The sequence below is a fragment of the Saimiri boliviensis genome, chromosome 2, assembly GCF_048565385.1.
Source record: "Saimiri boliviensis isolate mSaiBol1 chromosome 2, mSaiBol1.pri, whole genome shotgun sequence".
NCBI classification, from domain to species: domain Eukaryota; kingdom Metazoa; phylum Chordata; class Mammalia; order Primates; family Cebidae; genus Saimiri; species Saimiri boliviensis.
In genome coordinates this window covers 193439363-193459399 of record NC_133450.1, presented here as the reverse complement: position 1 = coordinate 193459399, position 20037 = coordinate 193439363, and the positions used below count along the sequence as shown (strand labels likewise).

Here is a 20037-nt window from a genome sequence, read left to right as displayed (position 1 = left end):
TTTGTCAGAGGTGTTGGAACCAGAGGACTCACTCCATCTTGGGTGAGCGCTAGGAAAATGAGGCTGGCACTTGCTGGGCTGCATTCCCAGAAAGCTATTCCTAGCCTCTAGATGTTGAAGGGAACAGATACAGAATGTTTACTAAACAGATCCAGACTTGGGAGTGTCCTAATATCCTGATATCTTGAGAACAAAGGCATTCCTAATTTTCCTTTAAATATTGATTCTTGCAAAATATAGTAATTAAGAAAACGAATCCTTTCTCACAAACCCTTGTAGCAGAGCCTATCTCCCCATAATCTTTTTTTATCCTGTACATAAACAAGTATTGTACCTAGGGTGGATGGGTTCCTCCTCTTACTTTCGGGAACGCCCTACTCTGTCTATGGTGTAACTGTACTTGCACTACTTTACTTGTCTTAATAAACTTGCTTTTGCGGCCGGGTGCAGTGGTGCACGTCTGTAATCTGTAGGGTCCAGCCCTACTACGGTCGTGGAGTGTCCCCTATCACTGTGCTGAGGCGCTGGATCCGAGAAATAAAGAGACAAGACACAGAAGGAAAAAGAAAGCACAGCTGGGCTTGGGGGGCCAACGCCACTTAAGTGGAGACAGGCAAGGCCCCGAACGTCTAGGAGCGTCTGTATTTATTGGGTATAGGTTAGGGGGCAGGGTAGTGAGTGAGGTCATCTTAAGGATAGTGATAGGGTCAAGACATTCACATGAGCGATAAGCAAGGGGCCCACCCCCATTAAGTCATCTCGGCTAGGAGGTGGGCAGTGCACAGCAAGGGGTCCACCCCCGTTAGTTCACTGAGGCAAGGAGTTGGGCCATGCGCAGTGAAGAGATTGCAGTATGCAACATCTCTTATCTAGGGGTAGGCTACTTCTAAGGAATTCTATAGGAGGATGCTCTGAGTCAGCACAGTGGCAAGAGAACTGACAAGGTATACAGTCACCTGCTGGCAGCTTCCAATGATTCCTATAGAAGGATGCTTTGAGTCAGTACATAGCAACAGAGCTGACAAGCTATACTGCCACTTAGGAGTGATTATACCGGAGGGGTTTTAAGCCCTCGGATGCTCGAGGGCTTGCCAACCTGAGGCCAGCTTTCCACAAGAACTGGACATGAGATACTACAGCTCCCTTACAGGAGGAGTGACTCTTGCTCCAAGCCTGCCATACAGCAGGTATCTTTACAATACTGAACGCTGACGTCTGGGCCAGCCTGCCATGTAGTGTATGCCGTTTTAGGCAGGGGCACTACCGCCTGGGCCATAGATTCTCGTCCTGGTCTGTTTTTCCCTGAAATCATGCTCTGCACCGTGTCTGCTCTAGACCTTCCTCTGACTATAAACTAAGATGTAATTATATATATATATGTGGAAATAACTTGAGTAGTAAGATATTCTTCAGGCACTAATTGTTCCAACTATAAACTAATACACGATTATATATAAAGGATTATATAAAAGAAATAACTGAGTAGTAATACTATAAACTAAGATATTCTTCAGGCAATAACTGTGCCAGGGATCTGCTTAGCTTTTCTTCCTTGGTGCCCAGATGGGGGTTACCCACATAATCCCAGCATTTTGAGAGGCCAAGGTGGGCAGATCATGAGGTCAGGAGTTCAAGACCAGCCTGACCAACATGATGAAACCCCGTCTCTACTAAAAATACAAAAAAAATTAGCTGGGTGTGGTGGTGTGTGCCTGTAAACCCAGCTACTCAGGAGGCTGAGGCAGGAGAATTGCCTGAACTCAGGAGGTGGAGGTTTGCAGTGAGCTGAGATTGCGCCATTGCACTCCAGCCTGGGCAACAGAGTGAGACTCCGTCTCAAAAACAAAACAAAACACCTTGCTTTTGCTTTGTACTGCGGACTCACCCTGAATTATTTCTTGTGAGAGATCCAAGAACCCTCTCTTGGGGTCGGCATCAGGACCACTTTCCTATAACATCTTCATCTCTATGTGTTTAAGCATTCATCTGTAAATAACACGGGCACAGCCACAATGTCATTATTATACTAACAAAGTTAACAGGAATTCCTTAGTAAAATCTAAGGACCACTTCATAATCAAATTTCCCAATTTTCTCAAAAACATATTTTTGTAATTGGTTTATTCAAAGTAGGATTCTCAATTTTTTTATTCAGAGACACAATCCAAATATCTAACATCATTTTAAGATTGAGATCTATACCTAGTGTTTAAAACAACTGTGATCATAAAACACACTGTGATTAATACTACTGAATCTTTCTTTATCCCAAATTCAATTTAGAAAAATTCAAGTACTGTGAATATTCCCAACAGTGTTAGGGTGAATCTGTCAGATAGTTATTGACTGAAAGTCAGCAGAAGTTGGCAAAAATTATGTCTACACAGTGTTCATCAACTGACTAGTGTCAATGTATGAGAAGCAAAAATTAGCACTACACTGATGGTAACCAACCAAGAACAAGGTGGATATAGACAACAGACAAGATACAATTGGACCTGCCATGTGGGAATGGTCTGATGGAATGAGTAGAATGCCTAGACTGGAATGTCAATAAACGTAAAAGGCAGTGCCAAGTTCTGACATTTGTACATCAAGGTGCATTGCTGATGAAACATTAACAGAGACTGGGTTATTGCCACTATCTCTTTTTATCTATAGATGGGCAAGTACAGTTAGGAGGAATTTTCCTTTGGTCTTTTGGTCTGTAATTAACATATGTTTATTCCAGGAGGCAGTAAACATCTTAATTCATGCAGTTACTTAGGTCTCATATTCAAGGTTTAGCATATAAATGGAAATTGAGTTACAAAAAATTTCATTGTTTCCTTAAAAATATAGCAGTCAAATGGTAAATGTTGTTAGAATACATTTTTATAGAAACAAAACAAATCATCCCTGTCTGAGGATTATTAAACTTTTTGTTTAAGAGTTTCAATGGGAGACAGACGTCTTCAGCTCTCCCTCTAATGAGGAAAGTTTCTGAAAGCAGTGGTACAGGGGTTAGTTCTAGAAAACAGAAACATGTTTCCTCTGAGATGGACCTAGAGAAATCCCTTCTCAATAAAGTTTCCCACCAACTAATAGAAAGAATGAGTGGTGGCTAAGAGGATGGGGATGGTATTTTAGCAGGAGCCATTTTAGGTAGAGCATCCATGAAATGTGAAAACTAACACAAAGACCTAGGTCAGAGTGACTGTCAGAGATGTGTGAACTCCATCTTAAAGACAAGCTGGGTAAAATGATGCTGAAACCTATTGGGTTGCATTCCCAAACAGTTAGCAGGCGTCCCCAAACTACGGCCTGCGGGCCACATGCGGCCCCCTGAGGCCATTTATCCGGCCACGTTCTACACTTGAGGAAGGGGCACCTCTTTCATTGGTGGTCAGTGAGAGGAGCACAGTATGTGGCGGCCCTCCAACGGTCTGAGGGACAGTGAACTGGCCCCCTGTGTAAAAAGTTTGGGGACGCCTGAGTTAAGGCATTCTAAGTCACAGGATGAGATAGGAGGTCAGCACAAAATACAGGCCATAATGACCCTGCTGATAAAACAGGTTGCATTAAAGGCGCTGGCCAAAACCCACCAAAACTAAAATGGCAACAAGAGTGACCTCTGCTCCTCCTCACTGCTACACTCCCACCAGTGCCGTGACAGTTTACAAATGCCATGGCAATGTCAGAAAAGTTACCCTATATGGTCCGAAAAGGGGAGGCATGAATAATCCACCCCTTGTTTAGCATATCATCAAGAAATAACCATAAAAATGGGCAACCAGCATCCCTAGGGGGGTGCTCTGTCTGTGGAGTAGCCATTCTTTTATTCCTTTACTTTCTTAAAAAACTTGCTTTCACTTTGCACTGCAGACTCCCCCTCAATTCTTTCTTGAATGAGATCTAAGAACCCTCTCTTGGGGTCTATATTGGGACTCCTTTCCTGTAACAGGACCTCAGGCATGGAAGTCTGACCACGAACTCAGTTGTTACCTACAAATTATGAGAATCTGCCTAGATCTAAGACCACCAAGAATCACTCTTTCTGAGATTTCACATGCTGCTTGGTCCTTTTTATTGGGCCTGGATTCTTGGGCAATAACCCTAACATAGTTCTGCAGACCTTATATTAGTCATGCACTCTGTGTTTAGATTAAACCCTGAACTTTCATCTTAGCTTCTCCTTATGTTTTCATGCTACACAGTGGCATCTCTTTGTCCACTGACTGATAATATCCTCTCCATCAGGAGAAACCTCTGGAATATATAATACATTCCCCTGCCCTAAATGAACTCCTTGGCTCAGTCAATCAGAACTTCACTGACCTCATGTTAGCCAGAAGTCAGAAGGAGGACTAAAATATTCTCATCTGCAAAATGTGTGCTTGCCCTAGGCAATAGATAAAATTCTGAAGAGCTATAAAATCCCATTGTAGGGGGCGCTGTTGGCTGAATGGGGCCAACAGATGCAGGTCCCTTTAAGAGTGGAGGAAAAGAGGGCAATAGCTTTTCTACTGGGGGAGGAAAAGGCTCTGGTCTGTCCTTACCCTCACTAGAAAAAAAAAAATCTTCCTTATTCCTCACAGGAAGGAATGAAATGGGGAGAGAAGTCTCTCCCTGTTCTTCTGGTTCCTGTTTTTCCTTCTCCTTTAAATCTCCTGAATTCCCTTCAGGTGGAGAAGATGGGTGGTCTGACCACCGCAATCTGGCAGATAAACAGGATACAAGGCAGAGCATATGCACCACAACGCCCAGGTGCTCAAAATAGTAACATTAGTAAAGTGACCTTGCTCATACCCTCTTTTCAGGCAGTGACTTACCTGCTCCCGTAACTCTAAGGTTCCTGATCAGGAAACCAAGGGCATTCCTGCCGAATGAAGAGCATAAGCTTGTGTAGAGCTCCAGGTTCTACAGTGCACTGGATAGCTTTAAGTAGCTGTTGCACTGTTTTAAAAAACACTTTCTGCACGTTGGTCATTTCTTGACCCATGATAAGCTAACCCCTGATATTTTACGCGTGTGTCCTGCCCTCCTGATGGGAGTCAGGACTGTCCCTTATTGGGATTCCCTGAAAATTAATAAGCTCTCCTCCTTCACGTGTAACTTCAAGTCTATCATGTCGGGGTCACCACTTGCATAGCTTATAGCTTGCAGTCAACGCCGAGAATGAAGTACTCACATGATTGCAGCTGAGCGGGGCTGGGGGTAGCTCTTCTGAGAGTCCGCCCCAGCATCTGTACACCAGGTATTTATTGAAAGGGCTTCTATTAACTACAAACATCCACTAGATGGTCATTTGAGGTGGGCTGCTGATGCACCTGTTACCTTGTATACACTCAAACTGCATTCTCAGGAGGCTGTTTTCAGCGTTCCTTTTCACACCACACACTATACTCCTTGTCCTGTTTTCAGGGTCAAGGAGTTTCATTTCCACGCACAAATAACATACAAACAGTGCCTCAGTATTTTTCATGCCCCGACCTCAAATGCCATGTACAGAAGCTTGAATATGATGCCATGCGCCCCCCAACCCCCATGATTCAAAATCAACATTGCATGGAAGTTTTGCTTTTCTATTCTGGCTCACTATTTCTTAGTGTAATGTGTTCTTATTAGTATTGTTATTATTTCTGAACCAATATCTAAATGTGAGATTTAAAAAAAATTTAGTAGAAAGGATGCAAGATAAACAAAGAGCACTTCTTAAAAAAAAAAAGTCAACAACTTGGCAGGGTATGGTGGCTGACCCTTGTAATCCCAGCACTTTGGGAGGCCAAGGCAGGTGGATCACCTGAGGTCAGGAGTTTGAGACCAGTCTGGCTAACATGGTGAACTCCTGTCTCTACTAAAAATACAAAAATTAGCTGAGTGTGGCAGCGTGCACCTGCAATCCCAGCTATTCAGAAGGCTGAGGCAGTAGAATTGCTTAAACACAGGAGGTGGAGGTTGCAGTGAGCTGAGATTGTGCCAATGCACCCCAGCCTGGGCAATAAAGCGAGACTCGGTCTCAAAAAAAAAAAAAAAAAAAAAAAGTCAACAACTTACCTCTCTTCATTGTTTTCCATCTGATTAGGGAAAGCAGCAAAGTCTAGCAGTAATTTAATGGCATCAAGGTATCCATTGTTACAGGACCAATGCAAAGCTGTCCTTCCCTATAAGCACAAACAAAAATCAAGTACATCTGGAGTAAGTATTTTGGACATGTGGTTATTTAGGCTAACTCAAAATCAATACAAGCAATTATTTTCTCAAATTGCTTATTTACCAAAAGGGAAAATATTACGTACACAGTGGAGAAAGCAAATGGGATTTGATCCAAGCGGTAGTAATTAACTCTTCAGTTTTTTTTTTGAGATGGAGTTTCACTGTTGTCGCACAGGCTGGAGTGCAATGATGCAATCTTGGCTCACTGCAACCTTGGCCTCCCAGGTTCAAGAGATTCTCCTGCCTCAGCCTCCCGAGTAGCTGGGATTACAGGTGCCTGCTACCACACTCGGCTAATTTTTGTATTTTTGGTAGAGATGGGGTTTTACCATGTTGACCGGGCTGGTCTCAAACTCCTGACCTCAGGTGATCCACCTGCCTCAGCCTCCCAGAGTGCTGGGATACAGGCGTAAGCTGACATACCCAGCCAATTAACACTATGTTAAGGGGCATCATATATCTCCAGTGGCAATACCCTGAGAAGGATTCACAATACTTATGTAATATTCCAACCAAAAATGTGAAACCTGACTCTAATTATGGGGAAACATAAGATTAACCCAAACTGAGTCAAATTCTGTCAAATAAATGGCCTGTACTTGTTAAAAATTTTAATGTCATGAAAGATAAAGATGAAGTATTGCAGGACATAAAGAGGGACACTTTATAGTGTTAAAGGAGTCAAAAAGGAAGATATCAGAATGCCAAATTTGTATGGATCTAATAACAAAGCTTCTAAATATATATAAGGGAAAAATCAACAAAACTGAAAAGGGAGAAAGTCAAGACCATAATCATAGTGAAAGATTTTAACCCATCTTTTAAAAACAGCTGATAGAACAGACAAAAGAACAGTAAAGATACATAAGACCTAAAGAGCAAACAAAAAAATGGGCCTCAAGTGAATATATATATATATATATATATGCATCCAACAGGGACAGAGTTAGTACTCTTTTCACATGTATACAGAACATTTACCAAAATCATCAATCATATGCTGGACTATAAAGAAAGTTCCAAAAAAATAATGCCATCCCCCCACCAACAAAGATGTCCATATCCTAGTGCCTGGTACCTGTGACTATGTTAAGAATTAAGGTTGTAGATGGAATTAAGATTGTTACTCAGCTGATGTTGAGATAGGAAGATTATCCTGGATTATCTGGGTGGGCCTTATCTAATCACAAGGGTCCTTTTAAGGGAAAGAAGGACCCTTATCTAATCACAAGGGTCCTTTTAAGGAAAGAAGCTGTCAAGAGGGTAAGTGTAAGAGTTATACAGATAAGCCATACAGAGACTCAACCATCCAATGCGGCTTTGAAGATGGAGGAATGGGGTCATCAGCCAAGGAATGTGGGCAGCCTTGAGAAACTGAAAAAGTAAAAAATGGATTCTCTCCTAGACTCACCAAAAAAAAAAGCCGCCCTGCTGACACCTTGATTTTTTAACCCAGTAAGACTCATTTTGAATTTCTGACATCTACAATGGTCAGATAATAAATTTGTGTTGTTCTATGCCACTAAATCTGTGGTAATTTGGTATAGCAGGAATAAAAAATACAATCAATTCAAAAAGAAATGAGAAAACACCTAACTGACTGAAAATTAAACAGTACACTTCTAAATAATCTATGTGTCAGAGAATAAACCAAAATAGAAATCAGAAATTAGAAAACAGAAAAGACAGGAACAAATGCCAATGAGATAGTAAACAAACTCAAAATACAGGCCAGGTGTGGTGGCTCAGCCTGCAATCCTACCACTTTGGGAAGCTGAGCAGGTAGATCACTTGAGCCCAGGAGTTCAAGACCAGCCATGGGCAACATGGTGAAAACTCTTCTCTACAAAAAATACAAAAATATTAGACAGGCAGGGTGGCGTGCACCTGTAGTCCCAGCTACTCAGGAGGCCAAGGTGGGAGGATCACTGGAGCCTGGGAAGGTTGAGGCTGCAATGAGCCATGATCATGCCACTGTACTCCAGCCTGGGCAGAAGAGTGAGATACAGTCTTAAGAAAAGAACAACAATAAAAACAAAAAACAAAACAAACCACAATCTCAAAACACAGAAAATCCATAAAGACAAAAGTAAATCCTTTGAAGAGATGAATATCAAGGTTTTTTTTTGGTGTTCTAGGTAAGGAATGAAGAAAATTCAAAAAAAGAAAAAGAAAAAGAGAGCGAAAACACACATTACCAATTTGTGAAATAAACAAGAACTCACTACAGGCCTTATAAACATAAGAAAGATAAGGGAATATGTGTGTGACAAAATTTATGCAAATACATTTGACATTTTGAATAAAATGAATAAATACCTCAAAAAGTACAACTTATCAAAGCTGAAAGAAAAATAATTAGAAAATTTGAATAATTAATGTAAGTGAATTGGTTGTTTAAAACTTTAACACACAAAAAACTCCAACATGAGATAACTTCAAGAGGAAATTCTTCCAAATATTTAAGGAAGAAGTAATACCAATTTTATTTTCCCAGAGAATAAAAACAAGGGACTGCTTTCTAAATCTTTTTTTACAAGGTTAGCCTTACCTTGCTACCAAAACCTCACAACTATAATACAAGAATGGAAAATTATAGGCCAATCTCTCTCATAAACATAGATGCAAAAATCTTAAAATATCAGCAAGTAAAATCTATTAGTATATAAAAGTGCATAATATATGTGGGGCTTACTCCAGAAATGCAAGCGTTTTTTAACATCCAAAAAAAACAAAAAAACAAAAAACGTCATTTGCTGTATTAACAGAAAAGAGTAGAAAAAATATCTGTTGATAAATGCATAAACAGTATTTGAAGAAAAGCCAATTATGATTTTACTCTTTTTTTTTTTTGAGATGGAGTTTTAATCTTGTTGCCCAGGCTGGAGTACAACGGTGTGATCCTGGCTCACTGCAACCTCTGCCTCCCATGTTCAAGTGATTCTCCTGACTCAGTCTCCCAAGTAGCTGGGATTACAGGAAAGTGCCACCATGCCTGGCTAATTTTGTATTTTTTTTTAGTAGAGACTAGGTTTCTCCCTGTTGGTCAGGATGGTCTTGAACTCCCGATCTCAGGTTATCCGCCCACCTTGGCATCCCAAAGTGCTGGGATTATAGGCATGAGCCACCTCGCCTGGCCCAATTATGATTTTTAAAAACTCTTAGCTATTAGGAATATACGGAAATCTATAGCAACATCTTACTCAATGGTAAAATGTTGAAAACTTGCCATCTGAGAAACCAGAGTGAATGAAGGATGCTAATTATCACCAATGCTATTCAATATTGTATTGAAGGTTCTAATTCAATATGGCACATCAAAGAAACAAAAGGCATAAAGATTGGAAAGAAGAAATAAAAATGTTATTATTCACAGATAGCATGCATGATTGCTTATGTAGATAATCCAAAACAATACACATAACAGCTAATAGAACTGGAAAGACGCTTTATATGCTACTTATGTAAAAAACTAGCAATTCAGTAAAATTTTAAAAGTGCTACAAATTAAAAAAGATGCATTCCTGGTATCATAAGGATAAGGACCACATTTTGCAGACTTTTCTTTATGTTACTTTTGCATACAGTAACAATCCTGATAAATACTTGTTCAATGAGTTTGATAGGGACTTGAGTTAATAGGGACAATTAATCTTCTGACTTGGAAAACGTTATTAAAATGCAAATATTTTTAAAGAGTTAAAATAATTTAACTAGCAAAAAAGTTAATACTGGCTAAACTGAGAGAAATTGATACTACACATTTGGGGAAAGTACAGATTAACCTGAATCTTTTAGAAATCAGTTGGCAGTATATATCAGAGCCTAATCACATTAATAAAGGACTGGTTGCCTTGAGCTGATAATCTCACTGAGGGGGAATTATTCTAAGGAAATAATCCCAAAGGAAAAAAGTTAAACACACAAAAGTAATTACTGAAATATTACTTATAATAGTGAAAAAGTGAACAGCAATAGGAAGTAACTTATTTAACCTGATATTTGGGTTAAGGGCATAGTTTGGATCCTGAATCTCCCCTCCAGCTCCCCCACTGTTGTCACCTTAGGCTAACTACTTAATCTACATGAGCTTCAATTTCCTCTTCTATAAAATGAGTATAATAATAGTAACTACTTTATAGGATTATTGCAAGGATTGAATAAGCTATTAAAAACATAAAGTTCTTAGAACTTTGGAATTGTAAGCTTATATATCACATGAGAAAATGGTGACAATTTTAAGTAAATGAAATGTGGTTTGAAAATCATATAATAGGCCAGGTGCAGTGGCTCACACCTGAAATCCCAGCACTTTGGGAGGTCGAGGCAGGCAGATCACCTGAGGTCAGGAGTTAGAGACCAGTCTAGGCAACCTGGTGAAACACCATCTGTACTAAAAATACAAAAATTAGCTAGGTGTGGTGCCAGACACCTGTAATCTCAGCTACTTGGGAGGCTGAGGCAAGAGACTGGCTTGAACCTGGGAGGCAAGCAATGCAGTGAGCCAAGATCACACCACTGCACTGCAGCCTGGGGGACAGAGCCAGACAAGAAAGAAAAGAAAGAACAGAAAGAAAGAAAAGAAAGAAAGAAAGAAAGAAAACCATGTAGTATATTTTTATATATGCATACATATGTATACTGTGTAATCTTTTATAAAAAGTTATAAAATTATTCCCAGCCTATATTATAACTCTGTTAAATTATATATATAGAAAAAGACTGGAAGAGAACATGGACAAATAATAGTCATGATTAACAGATGGATTTGTGAGTGGTCTCTTCACCTTTTAAACTGTTTTACTTATGTTTACAACAAAGAAGAAATACTCTAAATTCTTTGGAGCAAACAATGTAGAAAAGACATAGAATTTTTACCTCTTTGTCTTGAATGTTAGGGTCTGCATTATTTTCCATGAGAACTGCCATGCAGTTGATATAGCCTCCATAGGCAGCACACTGCAAAGGGGTTCTTCCTGCATAATCCTGGACGTTTGGATTGATCTTATTTTCTATTAATATCTGGCAAACATCAGCATTTCCTCCCAGTGCTGCCCAATGTAGAAGAGAATGTCCATCTTGGTCAACTAGATCTACCCTTGCTCCACCTGGAAAAGCACAAATATAATGAGAATGTCTAATATTAATAGCACTTATTAAAATGAAGAGAAGTAAAAAAATTGTTCCTTAAATGCATTTATTAAGACGAATAGAAGTAAAATAATAACAATTGTTCCTTAAATGCTTTATTCTTATGGCAATGCTTCCACATACATCATCTACTTCAGATTTTTATACAATAAGCTTGTAAACTGGACTGGGTAGGAATCACTCCCCCTTATTTAAAATAAAACTGAGGATCAGGCAGGTGAAGTGACTTTTCCTATATCAAGCAACTCCCAAAAAGTGGAGCTAGGAATAGAACTTGAGGTTCCTGATACCACGTTGGGTGATTCTTGTACTCATGCAGCTCTGTGCTAAGGAAAGCTTTATCTCAAGCAGAGTATGCAACAATTCCTACCTGTTAAGAGAGACTTATTAGGAGTACTCTTACTAACCCACCTTTAATGAGTGTCTGAATCACATCTTTGTGTCCCATCTCACAGGCTCGGAAAAGTGGAGTATGTTTCATAACATCGGTAGCATCTACTTGAGCGTTATTTTCCAGTAATAACTTCACGGTGCTGACATGGCCAGAAAGGGCCGCAGCATGCAAAGCTAAAAGGGAATCAAAGGAAAGTAATGAACTAGTCAATAACAATTTCACCTTTTAGATTATTATATGTCCTTTCCTTTCTTGATTTCCCCATCATTTTGAATAAATGCAATCTCAATTTTTAAAGATTCCCTGGTTTATTTTTCGCTTTTATAGATTCTGACTTCCTTCCTTTTCATAAGTATTACTCACACTTTCCCCTTGCCTTCTATCTTTCTCTTCTTGCTGTTTTCTTGCCTTCCATCCTGTTGGTCTGAAATGGTATCCCCTTCTCAGCTACTAGTCTTCTCTTTTCAGCTACTAGTTTTCTCTTTTTCTCTTTCAAGAGAGCAAGAGAACAAATAACAATAAAGGAAATGATTTAAATGATGTACACAATTCTGCCCAACAACCCACTCAATAAGCATATTCCCCTAAGGGGTCATGTGACTGGAGACATCAATCTACTGTTCCTTCTATTGGTTACATGTGCTGTTCCTTCTGTTGGCCTGTGTACCCCAGTGGTACTAAAAGCACGCACATCCTGCTGCATTGAGTGCATTTTTAATACTATATCACTCTAAATACAAGCCAGCTACTTCCCCAGGGCTCAATTTAAGAAACAATGAGGTAGCATGTGCCTATCGTTCCAGCTACTTGGGAGGCTGAGGCGGGAGGACTGCTTGAATCCAAGAGGTCTAGGCCAGTCTAGAGAAAATAGAGAGACTTCATCTCAAAAAAAAAAAAAAAAAAAAAAAGAGAGAAAGAAAAAAGAAAGAAGAAAAACAGGAATTTGTTTCACTGGAGAAAAATTGGGATGGAATATGGTCTCCTCTCTGGTGCCTTCCTGAGGTTTTAAAGAGGTTTTTGACTACATGTGTTTCATGTTACACTGACTCATGCCTATGTTACTCCATTGTAATGCTTGGCTTATGCCATCCCTCTATAGGTTTGAATTGGCCACAGTAACATTTTAGAGGCATGGGCCAGTTCTAAGGATTGTGGCTCTATATGGCCTAGAACAGTGTCTCTTTCATAAAGGTGCTCCATGGAGCAAACCTGGGATGCATATTTTTGGGCTGGGTACTATTATAATGCTAGGTGTTTAGCAGGGAATAAAACAGGTAAGGTTACATTCTAGGAGGGGAAGCAAAGCACAGCAAAAAAAGCCCAAAACAATTCCCCATCGATAAAGTATTATATAGTGACAACTGGTATAATTAAAGTAATAAAAAGTATTTTGGTATGTAGAGTCACTTAGGGACTACTTTTGATTGGTGGTTACCAAAAGCCTTGCATAAGAGCTGATGATTAAGTTGAGCCTGAACCATAAAAAAGACAGAGTATTTTCAGCAGAGGGAAGAGTTAGTACAGGACAGGAATGACTGTGTGTGTTTCAGGAAGGAAGGGTAGTTGCATCACAGTAAGTGACAGAGGAGTAAGTCAGAAAGGTAGAAAAGGCAAGATCACAATGGTCCTATCAGTCAGACTGATGGAAGACACTTGAAGGGCTATATAAAGTGGAGTCATATTATCTGATTTATGCTTTAAACAGATCACTCTAGCTGTTCTGAGGAGAATGTTTCATAGTAGATTGGAATATAAGCAGGGAGACTGGTGAACATTTTAGCAGTAGACTGAATGAAAAATGATGGTGGTTTGACTAGGATGGTTGGAACGGAGATGGAGAGAAACAGAATGATTTAGAACATGTTTTCGAGGTGGAGTCAACAGAACTTGCTACAGGATTTGAAACAGAATCTGTCCATACAGCCTGGGAATCTGAATGTAAACAAACACCTCTAGTAATTCTTATGCCATTCTTAAGTTTGGGAACCACTGACCTAAATGGCTGAATGTTAGTTTGACCTAGACAAGATTCAGACAGGAGTGGGTAACTTCAAATATCTGAGTGCTATAAACACAGAAGACAGCACAGGGCAGAACATTCAGTTTGACAAATTTTGGCTCAGTATAAGGAAGAACATTCTAAGAGAGTGAAGATGAAAACAGTGGATTCACTATATTGGAGCTGTTCAACAAGAGGCTGAAAACCACAGGTGAGAATATTATAAAGCAGATGAAAACATCATATTATATCTGTGATATTTCAGTGACTTCACATTTTAAAAGCATAGAACCCTTTACCATCCCAAATGAAAATTTACAAAACACCTAACACATAAAACAAATAAGAGCTGACTGGTTCTGACTAAATTAGAAGTGGAGCATTACCCATTCGACTGCATATTCCCTCAGCTAAGTATTTCAGGTGCCTCCATACAAAGCTGTTGTTCTAAAGAACATGATTTGGAAAACCCAGGACTATATTTAATTTTAAGATAACTTCTAATTCTGAAATGCTACAATTCTGTGATGTGGCATCAAATATGAGAAATACTATATAGACAGTATCAATGTCAAACTTTTAAAAAAGATAAAATTTCAATAAAGTAAAAAATAAAATTAATGATCAAATGAAAGGAAATTCCCCATTTATAGCTATTTAAATTTGCTCTATTTTTATTTATTTGTTTATTTGAGGCAGATTATCACTCTGTCTCCTAGGCTGGAGTGCAGTGGCGTGATCTTGACTCAATGCAACCTCCATCACCCGGTTCAAGTGATTTTCCTGTCTCAGCCTTTGAAGTAGCTGGACTACAGGTACCTACCACCATGCCTGGCTAATTTTTGTATTTTTAGTAGAGGCGGGGTTTCACCATGTTGGCCAGGCTAGTCTCGAACTCCTGACCTTAGATGATCCACCCACCTCAGCTTCCCAAAGTGCTGGGATTATAGGCATGAGGCACCACACCTGGCCCAAATTTACTTTATTTAAAAATAACTTTCCTCCGAAATCTAGGTGAAGGCTTCCAAGAAAAAAAATAATAACCTTAGGCTGGGTGTGGTGACTCACGCCTGTAATCCCAGAACTTGGGGAGGCCACAGTGGGTGGATCACCCGAGGTCACGAGTTTGAGACCAGCCTGGCCAACATGATGACACCCTGTCTCTGCTAAAATTATAAAAATTAGCTGGGTATGGTGGCACATGCCTATAATCACAGCTACTTGGAGGCTGAGGCAGGGGAATAGTTTAAACCTGGGAGGCAGAGGTTGCAGTGATCCAAGACTGTGCCACTGCACTCCAGCCTGGGTGACAGAGTGAGATTCCATCTCAAAAAATAAAAATAAAATAACATAAAAATAACCTTGGACTTAACTATTGTTACTCCCTCTTTGAAAAGTGCTGCAAGTTTATATAGAATCTTAAAATTAAAAAAAAAAATGTAACGTTATATTATGGAAACCTTCAAACATATCCAAAAGTAGACAATTGTCCAGTGAACTCAATATAGCTAACCCCAGCTTCAACAATTATCAATACATGGCTAATCTTGTTTTATTTAAACACTATTCATTTCCTCCACTTCTGATTGTTTTGAAAAAAATTTTAGAGTCATATCCTTTCATCTGTAAATATTTTAGTATTTCTGAAAGACAAGGATTTTTTTTTTTTTTTTTTAAAAAAAGAGAATGATATGGCCGGGCACGGTGGCTCAAGCCTGTAATCCCAGCACTTTGGGAGGCCGAGGCGGGTGGATCACGAGGTCGAGAGATCGAGACCATCCTGGTCAACATGGTGAAACCCCGTCTCTACTAAAAGCGCAAAAAATTAGCTGGGCATGGTGGCACGTGCCTGTAATCCCAGCTACTCAGGAGGCTGAGGCAGGAGAATTGCCTGAGCCCAGGAGGCGGAGGTTGCAGTGAGCCGAGATCGCGCCATTGCACTCCAGCCTGGGTAACAAGGGCGAAACTCCGTGTCAAAAAAAAAAAAAAAAAAAAAAAGAGAATGATATAGACCTCACTATATTAGTCAGGGTCCAGTCAGAAGACAGAAACCATACCAGATATAATAGATACAATTCGTTATAAATAATTATTGGCTTTTTATTGAAGAAGTAAAAAGGCAAAAATAGAACACTAAGGTACCACAGAGGTAGCAAATGCAGGAAATAGCTACCAATCCTGGCACTGTGGGGGTGGGGGGGGTGTATAAAAAGAAGAGGATGAAATTATTGAAACCTAAAAGCTTAGAAGAGCCCTGCAGAATGAAAACTCAGAGCTCTGAGGAATGTCTCTGCTTGGCTGGTGCTGTTGTCTCTGAGAAGGGTGTGCTGAGGCTGATACTGTGAATGTTGGCAAAACTGCAGAGTGAAACTATGAATGTTGGAAAAAACTGCAGGGTTAAGCCGGGCGCGGTGGCTCAAGCCTGTAATCCCAGCACTTTGGGAGGCCGAGGCGGGTGGATCACGAGGTCGAGAGATTGAGACCATCTTGGTCAACATGGTGAAACCCCGTCTCTACTAAAAATACAAAAAAAAATTAGCTGGGCATGGTGGTGCGTGCCTGTAATCCCAGCTACTCAGGAGGCTGAGGCAGGAGAATTGCCTGAACCCAGGAGGCGGAGGTTGCAGTGAGCCGAGATCGCACCATTGCACTCCAGCCTGGGCAAAAAGAACGAAACTCCGTCTCAAAAAAAAACAAACAAACAAACAAAAAAAACCTGCAGGGTTAAATTAACCATTGTTGCTGAAATAAAGTATCATTGCTGTGTTGAAGAAGCATTATTAGGGTGATGCTGACCACAGCAGGAAATAAAAACAAGAACAGGCTGGGCAAGGTGGCTCACACCTGTAAGCACATTGGGAAAGCTGAGGTGGGAGGATCACTTGAGCCCAGGAGTTCAAAACCAGCCTGGGCAACAAACATAGTGAGATCCCGTCTTATTATTATTTCTTTAACTTCTTTTATTTTCTCTAAAAAAAGAAAAAGAAAAAAAAAGCAAGAGCAGGAAGCAAACAGAAAGATGTGATTCCTTGTCCCTCTTCCAGCCTTCCAGTCTCCCTCCAATGCTCCCTAATGCCAGACTCTAAAAAAGCACCGGTGGCAAAGAGGAAATGTGATTTGCAGAGCCCCAGGCCCAGCACTGCGAAGAAAGGAGAATAGCTTCATCACTGGTAAAGCCATGATGGTGTTACCACACCTAAAAGATACTAACAGAAATTCTGTAATATTCAGTAATGTTGACATTTTCCTGATGGCTTTTAAAATTTTTATAGGTTATTTGAATCAGGATCCAAATAATGTCCATACATTGCTATTGGTTAAGACCACTTTTTAATAGGAAGGAAGAAAAAAAAAACTTGTAGAGGGATGATGGAGAAGAACTCACTTTCATAGACGAGAAATGTCAGGAAGGCACCTCTGACATAATAAAATCCCCGTAGAAGAAAGAACCCAGTGAATTAATGAATCTGAGAATTTATGTCTGAACTTCAACCATAGTGCATAGGAGAAAGATACTTTTGGTGAAAGAATGTAAGTATCCTTGCCCATACCCTATTCAAATACCTGAAAAAGTTAAATTAAAATCAAAGCTAGTGATAAAGTAGAAGAATATATAATGGAAATCTGACAAAATTGAATGTTCAGATTGTTTATAAGGTCAGTATCTATGTGTCTACACTATACCCCTTAAGAAATTTAAGATCTGTTGTTAGGCTTTGATAGCTTTGATAGATAAATACTTTTTTTTTTTTTTTGAGATGGAGTCTTGCTTTGTCACCAGGCTGGAGTTCAGTGATGCAATCTTGGCTCACTGCAACCTCTGCCTCCTGGGTTCAAGTGATTCTTCCACCTCAGTCTCCTGAGTAGCTGGGACCACAGGCGCGTGTCACCACGCCTGGCTAATTTTTGTATTTTGAGCAGAGATGGGGTTTCACCATGTTGGCCAGGATGGTCTTGATCTCTTGGCCTCGTGATCTGCCCTCCTCGGCCTCCCAAAGTGCTAGGATTACAGGCGTGAGCCATGGTGCTCAGCTGATAAAAATTTTTGAAAGTTATAGTCTTTATCATAAAATTGAATCATCTTCTTAAAAGAATTTTTTTGAGGCTGTGGTTGTCTTGGTATAGGGAGGGAGACTTTAAGTGTAGCAACGCCCCTCCCTTCTTTCCCCCTACTGCTGCATCAATAGTTTTGGTAGCCAAGAAAAATCTTATTCAGGATAACAGTGGATACGGCTCTAGTATGTTTCTACTAATAAAAAAAATAACACGGAGAAGCCCCTTACTGACTTTTTATTCTATTCAGTGTTATTGTGGTGGTATTTCTCGTCTCTTTCTGAGTTGTAAACAGGATACAATATACACAAGGAAGAGACCTCCAAGTTGACACTGAGGCTGAAAAACTACCTCATTAACCAACATATAGTTAAAGGCCTCTCCTATTAGAGAAAGAAATTAAAAGAAGCATCTAACAAGAGTTTTTGATGCAAGATTGATTTAAAGCTTTGAAGCTTCTAGAGCCATGGGAGGTTATCTCTAAAAATGGGAGATTCAGGATGTGGTAATGCTATTCAAACCTGAGAAAAGAGCACAGTAAAGGACACTGGTGAGAATACACTTAGATGTGTGCATTCCTTAAATATAATTCTAAATTTTTGAAACTATAATTAATAACTACTAAATACGAATAGTTTTAAAGTATACTTTTTTTTTTTTTTTTTTTACAAAAACATAAATGATCAAAAGAGTCTCCATTATCATGTCTAAGGAGTAACCAGATAACCAAATGCAACCATTCATTTGGTAGAAACATATGCTAATCTTAGCCATAATACTTGGAAGCAATAAAGTCTTTGGAGTTACAGCCTGGCAAACCCAAACTTAAAAACTTTAGACCAAAGTCAAACAATATTAGATTAGGAACAATGATTTCAAGTTGCTATTTTACAAGTTTTATAGCACCATCAACACTTTGGAACCTGAATAAAAGCAAATTGAATGTGTCTACCAGTTCTCACCTGTACCTCCATATTTGTCAGCCATGTTAATATCAATGTCCGATTTTAAGCTCAGCATAGTCCTAAGGACATCATCACTGCCTTTGCCAGCTGCCCACATAAAGGATGTTCTTCCTTCCAAGTCTGAATCATCTTTCACTGAAGGATGTTTTAAAAACACTTTAACTGTATCCTGTAAGAAAACTTGATTTAAAAAATGGAGACAAGACAGTAATATTTTCTATGGTAATAAAGTCATATAATAATATGTGACTTCCATTAAGAAGCATTTTCTCCTTGCTTTTGAACCTAATTAAATTATCTTTTTATTAATGACAGAACTACAATTTCCACTGAAGATATCAATCCTCTGTCCTTACAAATTAGTTGTAGTTTCCATAACACTTCACAAACATCACCTAACTTTCCCACTCAACATCCTCAAAATGGAAAATAATCATCTTCAATCAAGCTTGGAAACTTTATAGGTCATTGTTCGAGTGACAGTTAAAGACTCAGAAGTATTCAGTGTTTTATTTATTAATGACCAAAATTAAAATACATATTTTCTTTTTCTTTTTTTCCCTTTTTTTTTTTTTTAAGAGGGAGTCTTAGTCTGTCTCCCACGCTGGAGTGCAGTGGTACGATCTCGACTCACTGCAACCTCCCGGGTTCAAGCAATTCTCCTGCCTTAGCCTCTTAAGTAGCTAGGATGTGTCACCACACTGGGCTAACTGTTGTATTATTAGTAGAGATGGAGTTTTACTATGTTGGCCAAGTTGGTCTTCAACTCCTGACCTCAAATTATCTGTCTGTCTTGGTTTCCCAAAGTGCTGGGATTACAGTCCTGAGCCACTGTACCCGGTCCATAAAACACATTTTCTTGGACATTTTACATGAGACCCATCTATTCAGGCATGCCTCCAGAAAAGGGTCTGCATTCTCTCATTGCATTTTTTGTTTGTTTGTTTTTGCTTTAAATCCAGGAACTGATTGGAACTATGTGATTAGTTACTAAACATTTTTAAAATGGTTAATGTATTTATAGAATACTGATTGATGGTTACTGAGAAACACAGTGCTCAATTCATTAAAAGAAATATTTATTCAGCAATTTCTTTATTATGGAATTGTCCTCCTATGGAATCATGTAAAAATTAGGACCCTTGCCAATTCTATTAGTGCCTCAGAATTTTAATGGGGGTTAATATTCCAGCATTTTAAATTGCCTCTTTCCTCAGAACTCAGACTCATACAAATTTTTAGAAAGATCATATAAACTGGCTGGGTGTGGTGGCTCACAC

At 39.4% G+C, this 20037-nt stretch overlaps 1 protein-coding gene across 5 annotated transcripts in view; it reads right to left on the bottom strand.

Moving 5' to 3' along the window:
• Positions 1-20037, bottom strand: part of INVS (inversin) — a 226390-nt gene that overhangs the window by 79096 nt on the left and 127257 nt on the right. For all 5 annotated transcript variants that reach the window (XM_074395099.1, XM_074395100.1, XM_003940086.4 and 2 more), the window contains exons 8-11: positions 18755-18926; positions 11758-11913; positions 11074-11303; positions 6037-6143 (exon numbers count right to left, since the gene is read on the bottom strand). In XM_074395099.1, coding sequence (XP_074251200.1) covers positions 6037-6143; positions 11074-11303; positions 11758-11913; positions 18755-18926 — 665 coding nt within the window. The remainder of the gene's footprint in view (positions 1-6036; positions 6144-11073; positions 11304-11757; positions 11914-18754; positions 18927-20037) is intronic.